The sequence below is a fragment of the Acinonyx jubatus genome, chromosome A3 (assembly GCF_027475565.1).
Source record: "Acinonyx jubatus isolate Ajub_Pintada_27869175 chromosome A3, VMU_Ajub_asm_v1.0, whole genome shotgun sequence".
NCBI lineage: Eukaryota > Metazoa > Chordata > Mammalia > Carnivora > Felidae > Acinonyx > Acinonyx jubatus.
In genome coordinates this window covers 73,227,575-73,246,263 of record NC_069388.1, presented here as the reverse complement: position 1 = coordinate 73,246,263, position 18,689 = coordinate 73,227,575, and the positions used below count along the sequence as shown (strand labels likewise).

Sequence of the window (18,689 nt, the reverse complement as noted above, 5' to 3'; positions counted from 1 at the left end):
AGATAGTGTTTAATCCATCTGTATGCAATGCTCAGCGCACATAGGGATTTCAAAGCTTTTGCACATACTCTGCTAACCTTCCAGCCACCCCTCCCCCAATCCTGCCCACCCTGCCTGCAGATGTTCACAGGCCAAAGTGGAAAACCAATGACTGAAGTTTTGATTCTTGCCCACTCTTTAGTACAATTTCCCATTGGCATGTGGAAGAGACATCACCTACTGAGTGGGAGAGAAGAAAAGTCATATTCATTGAGCACTACAGTGACAGGAGTGGATCCATATTGGCCGATTTATATACATATTTTCATTTAAAAGCAGGAGTCCAATTCTTTCTTCCATCATCTGCATCAACAGAGTAGAAACCCAAATATGATTAATAAATTCTCATTTTACTGTAAAATCAAATATCACCACCTCTTATATCTCCATTCCAATTTTTATGCTTTTTGTGGCTAAAACTCACATTTGAAAATAATAGAGAACAAACTGAGGGTTGATGGGGAAGCGGGGGAGAGGGGAAAATGGGTGATGGGCATTGAGGAGGGCACTTTTGTGGTGAGTACTGGGTGTTGTATGTAAACGATGAATTATAGGAATCTACCCAGGAAACAAAGAGCACACTGTATATATTGTATGTTAGCTAACTTGACAATAAATTGTATTAAAAAGAAAAAAGAAAGAAAATCAGAAGAAAGAAAGAAAGAAAGAAAGAAAGAAAGAAAGAAAGAAAGAAAGAAAGAAAGAAAGAAAGAAAAAGGAAACAATAGTGAACCAAAAAAAAGTGTCTGGCATCTGTCAGCAAACACTATGCTGACAATAATGAAGATCTCACAGGAACGCCTGGGTGGCTCAGTCGGTTAAATGTACAATTTTGGCTTAGGTCATGATTTCACAGGTCATGAGTTTGAGCCCTGCATCAGGCTCTGTGCTAACAGCTCGGAGCCTAAAGCCTGCTTTGGATTGTGTCTCCTGCTCTCTTTCTCTCTCTGCCCCTCTCCAGCTTGCACTCTCTTTCTCAAACAAAACAAAACAAAACAAAACAAAACAAAACAAAACAAAAGACCTCACAAAAATCAGGTTGGGTTGAGTAGAGGAGATTCTATCACTAAAGAGGTACTCATTCGGATATTTTTGAATGGTCCTTATTCTGTTTGCCAAAATCAAAACTCTTCTCAACTTTAGACACTGAGAAACGGGAAGGCAGGATTGTCTTTCTTTAATAGAGTAACTGGGTTCTAACAGATGTGGCTTAAATAAGATTATGATCCAAATTACATTTTGCTTCAACTCACATTCAAATTGGCTGAGAAATCTCTGGGTAGATGGTGGGCAATGCTGGTCTAGAATTCAAAATTTACAGAGAAAATCTATAAAGCCCATGTGGACAATGACAAAATGGAGGTATGTAAAAGACAAAGGGAAACACAGCACAATTGTCAGTAGCCAGGAAGTGCCGGCCAGGGCCCCAGTCCTGCCTGGCCCTGAAGGACCGGCTTGACATGACCATGTGTTCGTTTGATATTGTCCTAAGTCGTAACAATGAGGACCTAGATTGTGGTGAAGACCCAACCTTAAGAAGTCAAGGACAAAAACACTCAGAAAGCTGGCTTAATCAACTGTACTCTGATCATTTCTAGCTGGGCTATGCTCGCATTAAAAACCATCAGGCTCGTAGATGATTGAGCTGTAGTTCATTAAGAAATGCTTGGAGGCTGATGAGAAAGGAGAAAATGAGAACTGTTTCATTGGGAGAATTTTTTTTTTTTTAATTGCTATTTGTCTTCTTGACACCAAGGAGAAGCACAAGGAGATTCAGCAGCTGCATTTAGTTTGCAATGACCTTTCCCCTCTGTTGAACTCTGACCCTGCTGTTTCAATCACCCAGACACGAAACCGGCAAGGAGATGGTTTAAGAGCATTTTCCTTTGTAGTGTGGTGGGAGGGAAAGAAGTTGAGAAGAAAATCTCTCCAGCGAGACAAATTGCCTCTGGGCTTTGGCTGACAAAGGGTTAACAGAACATCAGGTCCAGTTTCCTGCTCAGCAGTTTAATTGCTGCAGCCAGGGAAACGTTTGAGGGAGAGAGGGCTGTTACTGGGGACCTCATTTTTCAACACCCTGTCAGAAAGCTAGTCCACTGAATGGGCTGGCTACAGAAACCAGGAACTGGGTCCCTTTTCCAAATTCAGATGACTCAGATTCTATTGACTTGTCCCTCAGGAGAAATTCTCTAGTTGCTGACCACCCTGGTGTCTTCCATTTGTTATTAGATTATTTCCCTGGAGAGGCAACCCACATAGAGGAAGTGTGTGTGTGATTTCAGAGCAGGGTTTCCAAAGATGAGCATACGTCAGTCACTAGGAAGGCTTATTAAAACAGATAGTAGGCCTGCTGTTAGAGTTGTTTCAGTAGATCTGGGTGAGGCCCAGAAATTGTTTGCATTTCTAACAATTCCCAGGTTGTGCTGCTGCTGGTGGTCATAGGACCACTTTGTGAGAACAAATATTCTAAAATATACTTTCCACTGTCTTCTTTCTGCCTGAATAATTACACCACACACACACACACACACACCAGCATAATAAACATTACAGGTGTTTAAAATGCCAATTTTTGTTATCATTATTAACAACTACATGGAGTACCCACTGTGTACCAGTGTTACTAATTTTCTAAGGCAGGTATTGTTGCCCATTTTATCAAAGTAAGTCCTGATCCAGCCCAAGTCTGACTCCTAAGTTCATGCTCTTTTTTTTTTTTAATGCTTATTTTTTTGAGAGAGAGAGCATGTGCACCAGCAGAGGGGGTGGGGGGACTTGTTGAAACACACACGGCTACCGCCAAGTTTGTGCTCTAGTAGGACTGGTGTGAAACCCAAGAATTTGCACTTCTAACCATTTCTCAAGTGATGCTGAAGCTGCTGGTCCTGGGACCACACTTTAAGAACCGGTGTTTTAGAACAAGCCTTCCTGGATTAACTCAGCTTCTCTGATTCATCTTATATTCACTGATTCAGCAGACGTTGCTGGAGTGACTACTATATGTGAAGCTCCTTTTTTGTTCTGAGGATAAACCTTTAATCTAAGGTGAAAACATTTCTGCCCTCATAGAGCTCACTATCTAGAAGGGACAACCAAGCAGAAATAATAAATATACAATGTGACAGGTGATCCAAAGAAAGACAAAAAAATAGTGGGCAGATGGAGGGATGCTATTTTAGTGGTGTGTTTACCTCTGAGGAGACAGTATCCATCAGAGCAGAGACCCAAAAGGTGATGGAGCAAGCCAGTGTGGACATCTAGATGAAGAGTGTTCCAAAGAGGAATTAGCAAGTACAAAGGCCCTGAGACAGAAACGTGCTCAGTGTGTTCAAGGAGAACTAAGGAGACTGGTGGACTGGTGGCAGAAGGGGTGTGTCCAACAGAAAGAGTGGTAAGAGGTGAAATTCAGATTTAATAGGTATCTGCATTTAAAAAAAAAACTCCCCTGGAGATTCCAACACACATCCAGGTTGGAAATGACATCTCAGTTGCCCTTATTTCTAAAGCTCATCCAACTTTTCTCAGTTCTCATTAACAGTATTTTGGTGTGCGATCTGAGAGTAGATACATCCCTGGAACACAAAATAAGTAATGATTCCTCACAGGGTAAGGTTTATTGGGCATGCCAGGCACTGAGCTTTGCATGATTGTCATTCAAAGAAATCATTTCTCCCTCTTTTTAAAAAAATGTTTAATGTTTATTTTTCAGAGACGGGGACAGAGTACGAACAGGGGAGGGGCAGAGAGAGAGAGACATAGAATCTGAAGTAGGCTCCAGGCTCTGAGCTGTCAGCACAGAGCACAAGGCAGGGCTCGAACCCACAAATTGTGAGATCATGACCTGAGCGAAAGGCGGATGCTTGACTGAGTAAGCCACCCAGGCACCCCTCATTTCTCCCTTTTATACAACAGCCTGAACCAAGCTTATATCTTGAGTGTGGAAATGAAAGAAAAAGGCTGAATCCAAAGAGGAAGGGAGAGCTTTTGGTGACAGACAAGATACAGATACATAGGAGGGAAAGAATGGATATGCGTGGCTACCCATGGGGACTTGGAGAGGGAATGGAATTTATATCAGGACAACAAGGGGCCTGATTTTATATAAGCCTATGTGAATCAAATGGAAGTATGTGTGGGGTGGGGGGAGGGAAGCTGGCCAGGGAAGAAAGAAGAGACACAATCAATCTATATACCTGAAACTGATACTACACTGCATGTTAACTAACTGGAATTTAAACAAAAACTTGAAAAAAGTTGTTGTTTTTTTTTTAAAGCGGCGTATAAGAAAAGTACACTACCCCACCAGTCTATTACCCCAAGCTGCTATTTCCAACAGAGCTGCAGCAAACACAAAATGGACAAAGGTCAGTTCTCCTGACCTTCAAGCATATGGGTATGTAACCAGCTGGCTTTGTAAGAGGGATCTCCCATTATGGAGAACACTTTATCCCATAAATAAGTCAGACTCAATTATTTTATATCAAAACAATATCTTAGCTTTTTAACGAGCACAAACTGCCAATACCCACAGTCGCGCATTATGAATCACTATTTGCTCCTTCCTACACTTTCTAATTTCCTGCTAAGGAGACAGGGCTGAATGGGGTCATTAATCTGAATTAGAAATACTGTGACCTGCTCTGCACTTTGCTCGCTAACACTGTGTGGCAGAGCTGGATCTGGAGGGGGGTTTACTTTCTATACAGTTCTGAGGAAGAGGTGGGGCCATGAGGGAGATACTGAACGAGTTTTCACTTTTAAGCCTCCTTTAATTCCGGGTGCATCTCACAGTGGGCTTTGAAATCATTGCTGTCATTCCGATGCCTTTACTGGAGCTGTTGTTAAAAGGCAAGCTTTGCTCAGCCTCTGTCTGGAACTCTGGAAGACTCACCTAAGCAGCCTAAAATAATGTGCTCCCTTTGTTAGAGAAGGGGGACTTGTGTATTTTTCTGGCTGAATTGACATAGCTCAATGGATGTTTCACTGGTGATGCCATGGAGGGCAGACTCTGAAGAAAGCAGGACCATCTGAAAGGCAGTTGGTTCAATAAGTCTCTCTTGCAATTGCTTGCTTATTTCAGAGGGAATGCAATGAATGGCCCTTGGAAAAGCTTAGCTGCAAAGCATGCTGACTTTGTGGGCTGAGAAAATACACAGAGAGAGAACTCAAGTTTATTACATTACCTTCTTTTTAGGACTCTGGTAAGAATTTTGATGGACTTTCTGGGGCTAATCGGAGCTGGGGACTTTCTTCAGAGGGTTAGAACCAGCCTTGTTCTCCCCAGGCCTCTGAAACAGAACCACAGATTAGAACAGACACCTAGCACAGCGTTTGGCCAAAGGATGCTGTTTTTGACCTACCCCACCCCATTCTGACCCCTAATTGGTTACACCCTTTACTGCTAACAATACTATGCACTAGAAGTAAAAAGTGAGTTCCAAAGGGTTGGAAAAATTCCCCGCAGGCAGGTCTGTGAGGGTCGGTCTGCAGGTGCAGCCTCAGTGTTCTGAGGCCATCCAGAACAGCTGCATTCCCTCAAGTCACTTCTGGGTGTCTCCCCCAGACCCAGAGTGCACAGCTGAAGGAACTGTGGTCTGAGCTGAGTCATTCATCTGTCCTATCTGCTGGGCCCCACCGCACTATCCCAGAGACCTTGGAAGCTGGGAGGATGGGACCCTCAAATTTTCTTTATAGCTGGTACATGGAAACTTTGCCCTTTCTGACTCATCTCCTGCCTCCCTCACCCCCTTCCACAGTCCTGGGTGGTGGGAGGTTCTTAAAACAGCCCCAAATGCAGCTCTGCCCCGAACCTCCTGAACTGGCCAACCTCCTACCGCCCCCTGCACGTGCCCCACGGCCTCCTGAGAGACCCAGAGGTGACCACAGCCAACTGACTTCGGAGCCTTGGGCATTAGGGGTTTTGTTGCTGCTCTAAGCTATGGAAAACTTGAGTAATTTTCTGTGGTCACAACCCCAGGGGCCCTAGTCAGTGTAATTATAAGTCAATCACTTTCCTTCCAACTCTGGTTCCTCTTCCCTTTGGGCAGGTAAAATCATTACCATGGCTCCTTTCTCCTCTCAGCCAGACATTTATACAGGCCATTTACCTCATGGCTCATGAATCTTCTCAACTGAATGTTATTTGGTGGTGGTGGTGGTGGCAGGGGGGTTGTACTTATTTATTTAACTCAGAGCAGCAGAAGGCCCATCATTGATTTCCCTGCCCTCCACAGCATTGGGACGCCTTCTGTTTTCCTAAGTGTGAGTGAAGGGTAGATGATCCCCACAAAGAAACCTTCCCGAGGCACAGCCCCAGAGGGCCCCCCAACATGCAGCCCTCAGCCCATACCACAGTTTGACCTGGAGATGCCCCCTTCATACAACAAGGCCAGGGGAAACAACACTCTGTCCTCAAGGGAGGCACTGGGGCTGGACGGGGAGAGAGATGGGTTTTTGTGCATCTAGAATGCAAAGAACCCTTTCCAAGTTTTCCTTACTACACTAATTAGAAATAAAGAAAAAAAAATACCTTCTTGAGTCTGGTAAAGCAATTCCAAATACAGTATGGTCATTTATGAGAGTTTTGTTGAGCCAGAATTGAAGGGACTGCTTAAGTTCTCCCCAAAACACCTCCTAATTATCTCTACCTCCTAATCCATCAGCAACCTTAGCCTTGCAGAAACTGTTCATATTAAAACCTCTCCTGATGTAGAAGGTGTTCCCACCTCAGGCTAAACCCAGCCCACAGACCTCAGATCTGGGGAAGTTTTATCCCTGGAGGCACCCACATCTCAGAAACGGTACAGTTCCCTGAGTGATGTGCATTTCCGAGGTTCTGGATTTACAGCTTCCCTCACCGGACAGCCCGGATTTTGTAGTCCAACAGCCAGATTCGCTGTCTGTTCCTGCCCCTGTGGCACATACTTCAGAGGCCCTTGCTGCATTTTTAATTATGTAGCTGAGCTGTTGTCAGCATTTCCACAATCATTTCTTATGGTCCTTCCTTCAGCGTTTTACAACATAGCAATTCCCTAAAGTGGATGTCAATACAGCAGCATCAGTTAATAGGAGAATGTGCTCACAGAGTCTAGGGGACCTGGGTTCAAATCCACGGTCTGTAAATTATTAGCTGTGTGGCCTTGGACAAGTTATTCAACCTCCCTAAATTCTAGTGTCTTCATGAACAAAATGGGGGCGATAACAACACCTACCTCATGGAATAGTTCTAAGGATGAAATAAGATAATGAACAAAAATGTCCTGGATCTAGAAGCACCTGGGTGGCTTAGTTGGTTGAGCATGTGACTTTTGATTTTGTCTCGGGTCATGATCTCACAGTTCGTGAGACTGAGCCCCATGTCAGGCTCTGTGCTGACAGTGCAGACCCTGCTTGGGATTCTGTCTCTCTCCCTCTCTCCCCCTGTTCCTCCCCTGCTCACATTCTCACTCTCTCTCAAAATAAATAAATAAATAAACTTAGAAAGAAAGAAAGAAAGAAAGAAAGAAAGAAAGAAAGAAAGAAAGAAAGAAAGAAAGAAAGAAAGAAAGAATTGTCCTGGGTCTAGAGTGACACTGTCCAATAGGTATATAATGAGAGACACATGTAATTCTAAATTCTCTACTAGTTTCATTTTTAAAAACAGGAAAAGAAACAAGTGAACTTAATTTAACATATATATAAACATATGACAGGATGTGAAACTCCCTCTCCATACTATGTGTATGTATCTTTTGCAAACTGCAGCTTCCAGAACTACACATAAGATAGTCAGTGTGGGCCTCAAAGACAAACATTCCTGTTTGTGGGCAACCTCACCACCACTGCCATCTTTGCCACAGCCACACCACACCCTCAGCATCTTGTGGCAGGCAGCCTCTCAGCCTATAAGGCCTCCACATGCCCAGCTCCATGCCGGATGCCAGGGGCTCTCCACCTACCAACTGAGTGTCCTTCTGACGCTGGCCTCTCTTCCTTCTAGCCTGGATGCAAGGAGGCCCAGGAGCTCCAGTATCACGTCTCCTCCTACCATGCCAGGGTCTATGAGCCCTTGCCAGCTCCCTCACAGCCTCATACACAGAGGCAGAGAGCCCAGAGATGCCTTGGCATATTGTTTCTCTGGGGGATTAAGGTTGCTCCCCTTGTGCCCCTCTGGCAGTGGGGAAACCCTTGGCTAGCTTTCCTCTTGTGTGTTATGGAAATTCCTGCCAGGATCCCAGCACTGGGGCTGCAGTTTCAGCCTCTCCCTTCTAGATGTTTCTTTGCCACTGATTAACCTCACACCAAACTCCCATTAAGGCCCTGTTCAAAAGAGTGGGGTGGACAATGCATGGGGCTGGGTGGGAACAAATACACTTCTCCAGAGATAGGGAAGGAAAGGAGCAGCTGCAAAGGAAGATTAAGCTCAGCCTCACTCCCATCGATCAGTAAATCAGTCAATCTTTATTGAGCTCCTCTGCCTGCACATGCTCATTAGCCAGCATGGACCCAAGAGTTGCAGCTCTGAGTCTGGGATTTGAGGGGGAGGAGAAGGCTTCTGTAAAACATTTTCACCTCATGAAGTTCAGTAGATTCCCTGTAGGGTCATTAGCTAATTCATGCTAAGGTGTTAATGACTTATCAGCTTTCTTTCTTTCTAAAGGGACTCTAGCCAGGGAGGGCCTGGGCAGGGACCTCCTAAAAGGGTAAAAGGTGGAGAAGTAAATGCTAAAGGCAAACGTGTCTATCTTGCCACTTTCCCCAGGGCTCAGGATGCTGAATATTCACTAGGCTCAGGAAAGAAGGTAGGAGCAGAGCTCTGGTGACAGTGCTGCTTTCATTCCCTGGTTCTTCCCTTCACCAAATGTGACCTACAGCCAGTTACTTGGCCTCCTGAGCCTCTGCCCAAGTAAAAGAGGAGCATCCACCAAATACAGATGGGAGGATAAAGAACTTGGTAGAGTTCTTGGTTTAAAGCAAAACAAAACAAGAAAACGTGGTGATTACTTTTGTTCATCTTGAAATAAACCCAGACTGACAAGAGCTGTGGCCTTCCAAAAAGGGGATTGATGGTGAATCTTCCTTGGCCTTCAACTATAACAATTCCTGCCATCCAGACCTCATCTGGTGGCCTTCTATAACACTATCTTTTGCAAATTTGTCCAATCCTTTCTGATATTTATTCCCATTTATATATCCTCCTTATATTACCTCTTAATTAATGAGTCTCACAAGTTTTTGTTCTAAAATCACCTCCCTGAAACATTAAAGGTAGGTTCCTCAACCCAGTGTCTTGGGATTTGATAACCAAGCTGCACTTTCCTTTTGATTCATTATTTTATAGATTCTGCCCATGTCTTAGCTCAGGCTTTTCCCTCTGCAGATTCTGTACTGCATCTTTATACCTCAGTCTTGCCTGCTTCACAGTATTCATCCATCCATTCATTCAACAAACATCTATCAGTTCCTTCTAAGTACTGCTGATAAGAGCAGGACCACAATCATGGTCTCTTTCCTCATAGTCATTATATACTACCAGGAAAATGGAAAGAAATAGGGAAACAAGCAAATGAGTAAAATAATTCCAGTGTGATGGAATAGAAATAAGTATAATGAAGAAAATGAACAAGAGGTTGAGATGTGGACTACTACAGAGGTCAGCAAGGAAGGAAGGAAGAAGTCCTCAGGTGGGAAAGAGGTCGGCATGAGACCCCGAGATACTGAGAATGGGGGGAATAGGGAATGGGTGGGGGGTGGAGGGACAGGGTTGAGCCAGACCATGAATAGCTCTGTAGCCCATCTAAAGGGGCCTGGACTTTATTGTTAAACTTGTTGAGAAGCTGATGATAGGTTTTAATCATGGTGGTAACATAGCCTGATGTTTGTTTTAAAAGGTTAACTTTGCCATCACATACAACATGATAGGTTTGGGAAGAAAACAGATTGCAAATTTGGAGACTGTTGTTTTAACCTAAATGAGAGACAGTGGTGGGTGAGACCCATGGAAAGAAGTAGATAGATTCTAGGCACATTTACAAACTAGAGGTAAAAAAGAGCAGGGGGTAGATAACCAGGTATCCTGTTTCAGGCACACATTCATTTTGTGATGTCTGTGAGGCATGGTGTGTCAAAAAGGTAGATGGACACATGAGACGGGAGCTCACAGACCTGACCAGACATGAGTTTGGAAATTATACCATAAAGATGACCTCTCATCCGTAGGACTCCATCCACTCGCCTCCCTCCTGCCAAGCATTCCGGTTCCTCTCCTGGGGACACAATCTGGTGCTACTGCATTTGCTGAATAGCCACTAAGGCTGGACCCACAGATTTCCAGGAGGACCAAGGAGTCCCAGAAAAAAACCAAAACACAAAAGAAGCAGTAGCCATTGCTATTTGCTGTGGAACCACACATTCTCACTCAATTCTGAGTGTTGTTCACTGCTCTGTATTATTCTGGAAGGCGTTGCTTTTCTCCCCCAGGATCTTTGCAAGTGTTACTGTTTGGCAAAATGGCCATCTCAGTTGCATTCAAGCAAATACTTGTTCTGGTTCTGAAAGTGGAGCTAAATGACCATTCCTATTTATAAAATCCTCTTTTTTTAAAAAAAATTTTTAAAAGAGAGAGAGGGTGTTGGGGAGGAGCAAAGAATGAGGGAGAGAGAATGCCAAGAAGGCTCTGTGCTGCCAGTGAGGAGCCCAACACGGAGCTTGATCTCATGAAGTATGAGATGCTTAACCAACTAAAGCCACCCAGGCACCCCTCAAATCCTCTTATTCTGATTGGTACCACATCTTTTGGGTGGATACATTTATTTTCCATTACTCATGGCTTTTTGAGACAAACATATTTTAGACTTTAAATTAGCCCATGGTTACAGCCTCAAATGAAAGGAAATGTAAAGTCTGATAAACACAAGAAAGAGCAAGAAAAGGGACTAGGGCATCTTTCATTCTGTGACTACATCTCAGAAGGCCCAGATTTCCACAGTGATTCTTCTGAATGAAAGTTTCCATGAATCATGAGCTACCAGAAAAGAGAAACATTATTTATGATATCTAATTTTTTTTCTAGCTTTTGCATTTCTTCCATTTCAACAACGAAAGGAAAGTTGGATTTTCCCCTTCTAATGTGTATAGAATCAACTCCTAGGCAATGTTTCACAAAATTTAAATTTTGTGTGCTTTTTAAAATATTTCCAGAAGGCAGCAATTTATAAAGGAGATTCTGGTCAGTAAACACCTTAAGCAAAAATCACTATGCCATTAAACATTTTGTATGCTGTTGTAATGTTTTCCATATAAAATTACCAAAATTATCTGCTAACTCTGTTACCTGCTCTCAGCCTAAGGAGAATAAAACAAAGCCATCAGCATATGCCATGCCAGCAACTTTTTTTTCTGTTTTAAATGGCAGTAGGGAGCTTGAATTTGCATGCTAAAGTAAATGAAACGATTTTATTATATTTGCTGAAACAGCCCATTACTGTATATCATTTCAGAAGACCACAAAATTTAGCACATGTAATCGAAATGGATTGCCTCCTTCTAACTGTGAGGAGAAATGTAAAAACACTGAATTGAGTTCTTATAAATGGAAGTGGTTAATTATCTTACCATAATCTTGCTATTACTTGAATACAGTTTAAATACCATATACGTCTTAAGTCTTTGCATCTTGCCTTTGAATATGTTGGGTATTTCCCTTAGAAAGACTTAATTGTGCATTTATTTCTTTGTACCTCATTGTCTCAGCTAATTAGATATTTTTTAGTTTCAGATGCCAAAAGAAGTATTGTCAGATGCATGAAGTTGCTTATCCTGTAGAGAAGATTGCCAACAATTTAAATTTTAATTTAGAAGTTTCTACTGTATTTATTTTCTAGTTAACATACAAAGAAAATGCGGTTTAGAGGAAGGTTTTTTCATCTTTCTCTGTGGGAGTACATGTGCTTAAGCAAGCCAGCAATCTAAAATTAGAAATGTTCTCTTGCAAAAAGCACACAAAGTCTACAAGAGGCCTGGGAATTGAACAGAGTGGGAAATAAAAACTAACAACTCGTGATAAGGAGATACTTGGTGACCCAGTGTGAGCTTTCTATGAGGTGCTTGTGTTCACCGTGGTTAGGTACAAAGCCCTTTTGCTCTCCTGGTTTCTGAGAGTTTGGTTAGAAAATCAGAATGAAAAATGCAGATGTCTTGAGATAATTTGGGGCTTTTTTGTTTCAATTCAGTTGGGGAAGACTTTTCTCCATGATCAGAGAAGCAGCAGCTTACTGTTCAAAACATCAAAAAAAAAACAACACAAAAAACAAAAAACTAACAAAAAAACCCTTGAAGAAACGTGTCTCAATAAACTTTTCTCACAAATGCTTCTTGATACAGAATATCTTCTTAACAAGGATAGAAAGTCAATATTGAGCCAAAGATAAAATGGTGAAACAAGAGTATTATTAAAAAAGAAAACTTTGACCAATGGAAACAAATTAGTACAAAATAAATACCACTGATAATCAAATTACTGGCATAGAATAAAGGTTTGAGATCATTAAAGTACATGTACATTTAAAAAGATAAATTATAGCAATGAAAAAAAAAGACAGTTGATATGGAAGGCAGGATAACTAGTATTCCTGAAAAAAGTCTGATATATGGACTAGTTATGTATTCAAAAATATCATATAAGAAAATTTATCTGAGTTGAAGAAAAAAAATTTTAATCATCTATCATTGGAAAGAACATGTATTCTGAGAAAATCTGATACAGGACTACACTAAGACAGATTCTAGTCAAGTTCCTAAAATCTCAGGAATAGAACAATTTTAGGCAACTGGACAGAAAAAGCAAATAGCCTACGAGAGATTAAAATCAGACTTTGTTAGATCAATCAGTGCTGTAAGACAATGGAACAATTGTTCTGATGTGAAAATTGCATGACCCAATAATGTTACACCCAAGGTGGCAGTCAAATAGGAAAGCATTATGAACCATGGAGGGACAAGGGAGCATGCTACCCATGAGCTCTCTGAAAAAAACAAAAAACAAAAAACAAAAAACTAGACAATGAACACCTGCCAATTCATTTTCAATTAAAATTAAAAACTTAGAAATGGAGAAGGTATGATTTTTTAAAAAGACTAATGGTGGACATTCCATTAAATATTAACTCTTAACATAATGTAAATTGAAGTTACAGGATAAAATACAATGTTATAAACCCAAATTTACAAATAATAATAAAACACAAAAAAATGGAGGCAAAGGAGACAGAGGTATGAAGATGTGTGGTAGTACTAGGGCCCTATTCTTTCATAGCAGGGAGTAAATTTACAATGTTGAAAATGAAAATCTAGAACTTTTAAAATCTTGATTCCAACATTAATATTTTTCATGTTTTCTTAACTTTAAAAAGTTCTTTTAGGGTACCTGGGTGGCTCAGTGGGTTAAGCGTCCAACTCCAGCTCAGATCATGATCTCATTTTTCATGGGTTTGAGCCCTGCATCAGGCTCTGTGTTGACAGCTTGGAGCCTGCAGCCTGCTTCGGATTCTGTGTCTTCGGCTCCCTCTGCCCCTCCCCCGCCCATGTTCTGTCTCTCTCTCTCTCTCAAAAAATAAACATTGACATATTTTTTAATTAAAAAAGTCCTTTCATGGAACAATATTCCTCAAGATGAAGAAATATGTATTTGAAATTCAATAGTCCCTTTAATCTTACTTCTATAATTTCAAGTAACATTAAACTTAATACATTTTACTTCCAAAAAGCATTTATAATTTTATGAACATAATGATAAATTACCTTCATTGTTTTTAACTTTTTTTTAAGCTTATTTATTTATCTTGAGAGAGAGAGAGAGAGAGAGAGAGAGAGAGAGAGCATGTGCATGAGTAGAGGAGGAGCACAGAGAGGGAGAGAAAGAATTTCAGGCAGCTCCACACTGTCAGTGCAGAGCCCAAAGCAGGGCTTGATCCCACTAACTGTGAGATTGCAACTTGAGCCTAGACCAAGGGTTGGATGCTTAACCGAATGAACCACCCAGGTGCCCCAGTACTTTCATTTTAAAAAAGACTAGAAGCAGACATGCCACGGTGTTAATAATGGCTCATTTTAAGTCATGGAATTAACCATTATTATAGCTTTATCTTTGTTCTTCTGCAATTTTTTTAAATTTCAAAAAAAAAAAAAATTTAGAGCAAAGGTTGGAGCTGGACCAGGGAGGGATATCTAATAAGAATTTTTCTCAGATCTTCCCAGCTCTAGGTTGGTCTTTAAGAATTTTTGTCTTGGGGAGACTTGGTGGCTCAGTCAGTTGAGTGTCTGATTTCAGCTCAGGTCGTGATCTCACGGGTTCATGAGTTTAAGCCCTGCAGCAACTTTGTGCTGTCAGTGCAGAGCCTGCCTCAGATCCTCTGTCCCCCAGCCCCTTCTTCTGCCCCTCCCCCACTCGTTATCTGTCTGTCTGTCTCTCAAAAGTAAATAACTTTTAAAAAGAATTTAAAAAGAATTTTTGTCTTGAGCAGCTGGGGAACTTGCATAGCTGTTTGTATACTCTATCATGCACACATTAGAATGTATCTATTTGCTGGGGCACCTGGGTGGCTCAGTTGGTTAAGTGTCCAACTTCGGCTGGGGTCATGATCTCACGCTTCGTGGGTTAGAGCCCCATGTCAGGCTCTGTGCTGACAACTCAGAGCCTGGAGCCTGCTTCAGATTCTGTGTCTCCCTCTCTCTCTCTGCCCCTCCCCTGCTTGCACTCTGTCTCTCTGTCTCCCAAAAATAAATAAATAATTTAAAAAAGAATTAAAAAAAAAAGAATATATATATTTGCATAAATGCTTTCACTACTGGAAAAATTAATTAAGTAGCCCCTTCAACTTTTCATTTTATGTCTACTCCTCTAACTCTCCCCCTCCTCAGGCTTGGCTTTTCTGCCCTTCCCTTGTCCCCTGGGTTGGAGGGAAACACAGTATGGTGTAATGCAAAGGTCTGCTTCTGGCTCCTTCAGTTAGCCTCAGCTTAGTAACTTCCTTTTCCAGGCCTTGCTACCTCACCTGTGACACGTTATCTCCTGCTTGATGGCAGGACTTGGGTGAACTAACTACTCAGAGGAGACACCAAGGCTGGGAATGGGAGACATGGAAGAAAACCAAAATGTTCACAGTTGTGTCCCCATACCAACCAGCTGCAACAGGAGCTCCAGGAGGATGGTGGGTAGAGGAGGGCAGGTGGGTCGTGGCTGGACCAAGATGCTCGCTCAGCCTTGGCAGGTGAAGGCCAACAGCACAAATATGCTGGTGAGTGTTTTCAGTCCTTAAACTTTCCTATTCTTTTTTACAGACTTAGGATGGGGAAGGTTAGGAGGAAACAGCACAGGGAACAAGAGAACATATCCTATAAGTTCATTAGTATCCAAAGAAAAGAGAATTCCGTGAGCGACAAAGGTGCAAAGCAGTTGTATGACAGCTCTTTCAGTAAAATGTTGGGGCAGCTCAGGACTTCACACCTGTGCCTTCCTTGACCATGATGACAATCCTGGGCGTTAAAGGGAAGTGACATCACTGTGCTCCCCACTTTAGGGACGACAGGGGCTCAGCCCAGTCAGGGATGTCCCCAAGGTCACTAGGTTAGTGAGTGGGAGAGTAGGGATCCCAAGCCAGATCTGCTCACTCTCTAGATGATGTTTTTTCTGGTACTGCAGTCATTCAAATATAAAGCCATCACAGACCTAAGTTCATTTAGCAAACAAAGCACAGAACCTAAAGAAACACAGAAAGGATAAAAGAGAAAAAAGCGCTCCAAATTTTCTGGTGCCATGTAATGAGACTTGTTACTCCTGACTTACCTTCTTCCCTGTGGACAGCATTCCACACAGATGCCTCAGAGCTCTCCACATGCAGTGAACAAGGCTCAGCTAAAACCCTAGACAGAGGGAGTGAAGTAGCACGTGGGGACGCTGTGTGTGTCACATGTACACTTGCTTGTATTTTATTTCCCCATATCTTTTCTTGTCCATATATGTATGACTTTATTGATCCACCGGCAGCCTCACTGAGTTAACTGGCAGGTGCCATGCAATTCCTCTTATGTCTAAAGAAAAGAATAAAGTTTTCAGAAAACATTGGTATGCTATAGATTTCTAAGCCCCCGGGGAGACTGCGGTTCTGTCAGTCCTTCCAAGTATCTCTTTTACACAGGACTCCAGTGGCTGATTTCCTCACCTCCTTTACTAATGTAATCGTTAGTAGTTTGCAGCAGGATTATAATTGTAATAATAACGGCTCACATTTCTTGAGCACTTAAGGCTCAGTGCTAAGTGTTTTGTTAGCATTATCTCATTTGAGAGAATTACTATCTTGATATTTTAGATGATGGAATTGAGAATTGGAAAGGTTAAGGAACCCATTCCTGATTGCCCAGCTTTTATGTAATGAGGAGGAGAATCAAGCCCTGGCCCAGCTGATCTCAGAACAATATTCTCAACCACCAGACTAGCATCCTACACATTTCCTCTGGTTAACACCACAGCTGAAGAGCACAAAACACCTGCTGAATGCCTCAGCAGCCTCTTGAGAGTAGACATAGAAAAGCTTTCCGGCAGCATGGCTAGAAGTTGGGGCTTTGAACTCAAGTTCAAATCCCAGCTCTGATACCTACAACCTGGCAATATGTTGGAACCCCAGATTCTTTAGCGAGTCAAGGATAATGACAGCAGCATCACAATTAAGTAATGATTAAATGAGATTAATATCTAGAAATGCTTAGCTTGATGACTCTTGTATTGTGGACTCAAGAATATTACTATTATTTGCATTAAGTCAAAATAGAAACAACTATTCTTTCTTTCAGCCTCCAATGGCAACTTATTGAAGGTAAAACTAATAAGAGTTTGCATATTTTATTTATTTTTTAACGTTTATTTTTGAGAAAGAGAGAGAATGCAAGTGGGGAAGGGAAGAGAGAGAGGAAGACACAGAATGTGAAGCAGGCTCCAGGCTCTGAGCTGTCAGCACAGAGCCCGACGCAGGGCTCGAACTCATGAGATCATGACCTGAGCCAAAGTCAAATGCTTAACTGACTGAGCCACTCAGGCACCCCAAGTTTGCATATTTTGAAACCATTGGCTAAAATGAATCAATCACCTGTCAGAGACCCCATTTTTCTAACATTTACCCTAAGACAGCACTGCAAAGACTGTCCAGTAGGTAAATCAACCAACTAATATTCATGAAGTACCTAATATTTCCAAAGCATTGAGACATACTAGTGAGTGTAAATCCAAGTGCCTGCCTCCAAAGAGTTTTCGGGCCTTGTTATATAACAACAGAATGTCACAACACAAAGACAATCCAAACTACAACTGCAATACACAGTTGTAGGTGAACTTGCAAAGCAGTATGCGATAAATCCCACTTGAAGGGGGTAAATAATGACACTCTTAGCTCAAAGTAAGTGAGCCAGAAAATTTGTATGGGTTAAGACAGAAAGAAAGAATTTAGAAAAGGTCAAAAGATGGTGAAAAAGAAAACATAGTACCTGGTGGTACAGAGACAGGGAAGGGAGGATAGAGGTGGAAAAGCAGTGTGATGTGGGTAGCTATAGTAGGGCATAGATGAGGATGGGATAGAATAGGAGTCAAGTAAATAGTGAGGTTCTTACACCCCTTCTTCTCTACTCATGAACACACTAAGGAGTAGAAGAAAAATAAAGCTCTATTATAAAAAGAAATTCTTTTTTTAATGTTTACTTATGGGCGGGGGAGGGGTAGAGAGAGAGGAAGAGAGAGAATCCCAAGCAGGCTCTGTGCTGATGTGGAGACCGATGTGGGGCTCGATCCCACAAACCATGAGATGGTGACCTGAACCAAAATCAGGAGCTGGATCCTACTGAGCCACTCAGGAACCCTATAAAGAGTAATTCTTAAAATGACTTTCTTCAAGGAATCTCAGCAGCACTGTCTCTTGGAGTTTTAGGGTGATGACTGCTCACCTCCTTAAGTCTGCTGTGAATTTGGAACTCATTAAAAGAAAGAAGACCCAAAAGTCAAAGAGTCATAACACAGTATAAACTCATAAACTGATAAGGCTGGGTGGAAAATGGGGTTAGGTCTTAGCCAGAATTTTTTTAAACTAATCTGTTGGTCCAATTAGGGACAAAATTGTATAACTGCGGCCTCCCCATGCATACCATCCAGGCAGATCACTGCACATTGTAGGAAAGGAGACAATGCACATCAGGATGGGCTCAGTGCCCTATCCTCTTGCCACTCCTACCAGTCAGTTGTGCAGCGAGAAGATGCTTCCCTCCCAGTTGTGGACCCAAATACATCGATTGGTAGATCGCTGGATTGATCAATAGATAGACAGATGATAAATACCAAAGTATAAATACCAACTAAGAGAAACATTTTATCTTCTGTGTTTTCCCTAGGAACATATTATTGAGATTTTGTCTGTATCTATGAACTGGTACATTCTAAAAATAGCCTTCTGTGTTTTAAGGACGTTGGATCTATTTCTGCTGTTTTGAATAAGCATCTCGATTTCACTTTCTGGGAAATCCAAAGTAAGTGGAATTTCAAGATTTGTTTTGTTACGCCTCCAATTTTGCAAACTTAAACACGTTGAAATTAGGGATAAAATGTAAATTTTGTACTTTATAAAGATACATTGGAA

The 18,689-nt window shown here is 41.8% G+C and overlaps 1 protein-coding gene across 1 annotated transcript in view; it reads right to left on the bottom strand.

Annotated features, from left to right (window-relative positions):
- Positions 1 to 18,689, bottom strand: part of LOC106976767 (uncharacterized) — a 90,007-nt gene that overhangs the window by 54,293 nt on the left and 17,025 nt on the right. The window contains exon 3 of the mRNA XM_053201384.1: positions 15,860 to 15,936. Coding sequence (XP_053057359.1) covers positions 15,860 to 15,936 — 77 coding nt within the window. The remainder of the gene's footprint in view (positions 1 to 15,859; positions 15,937 to 18,689) is intronic.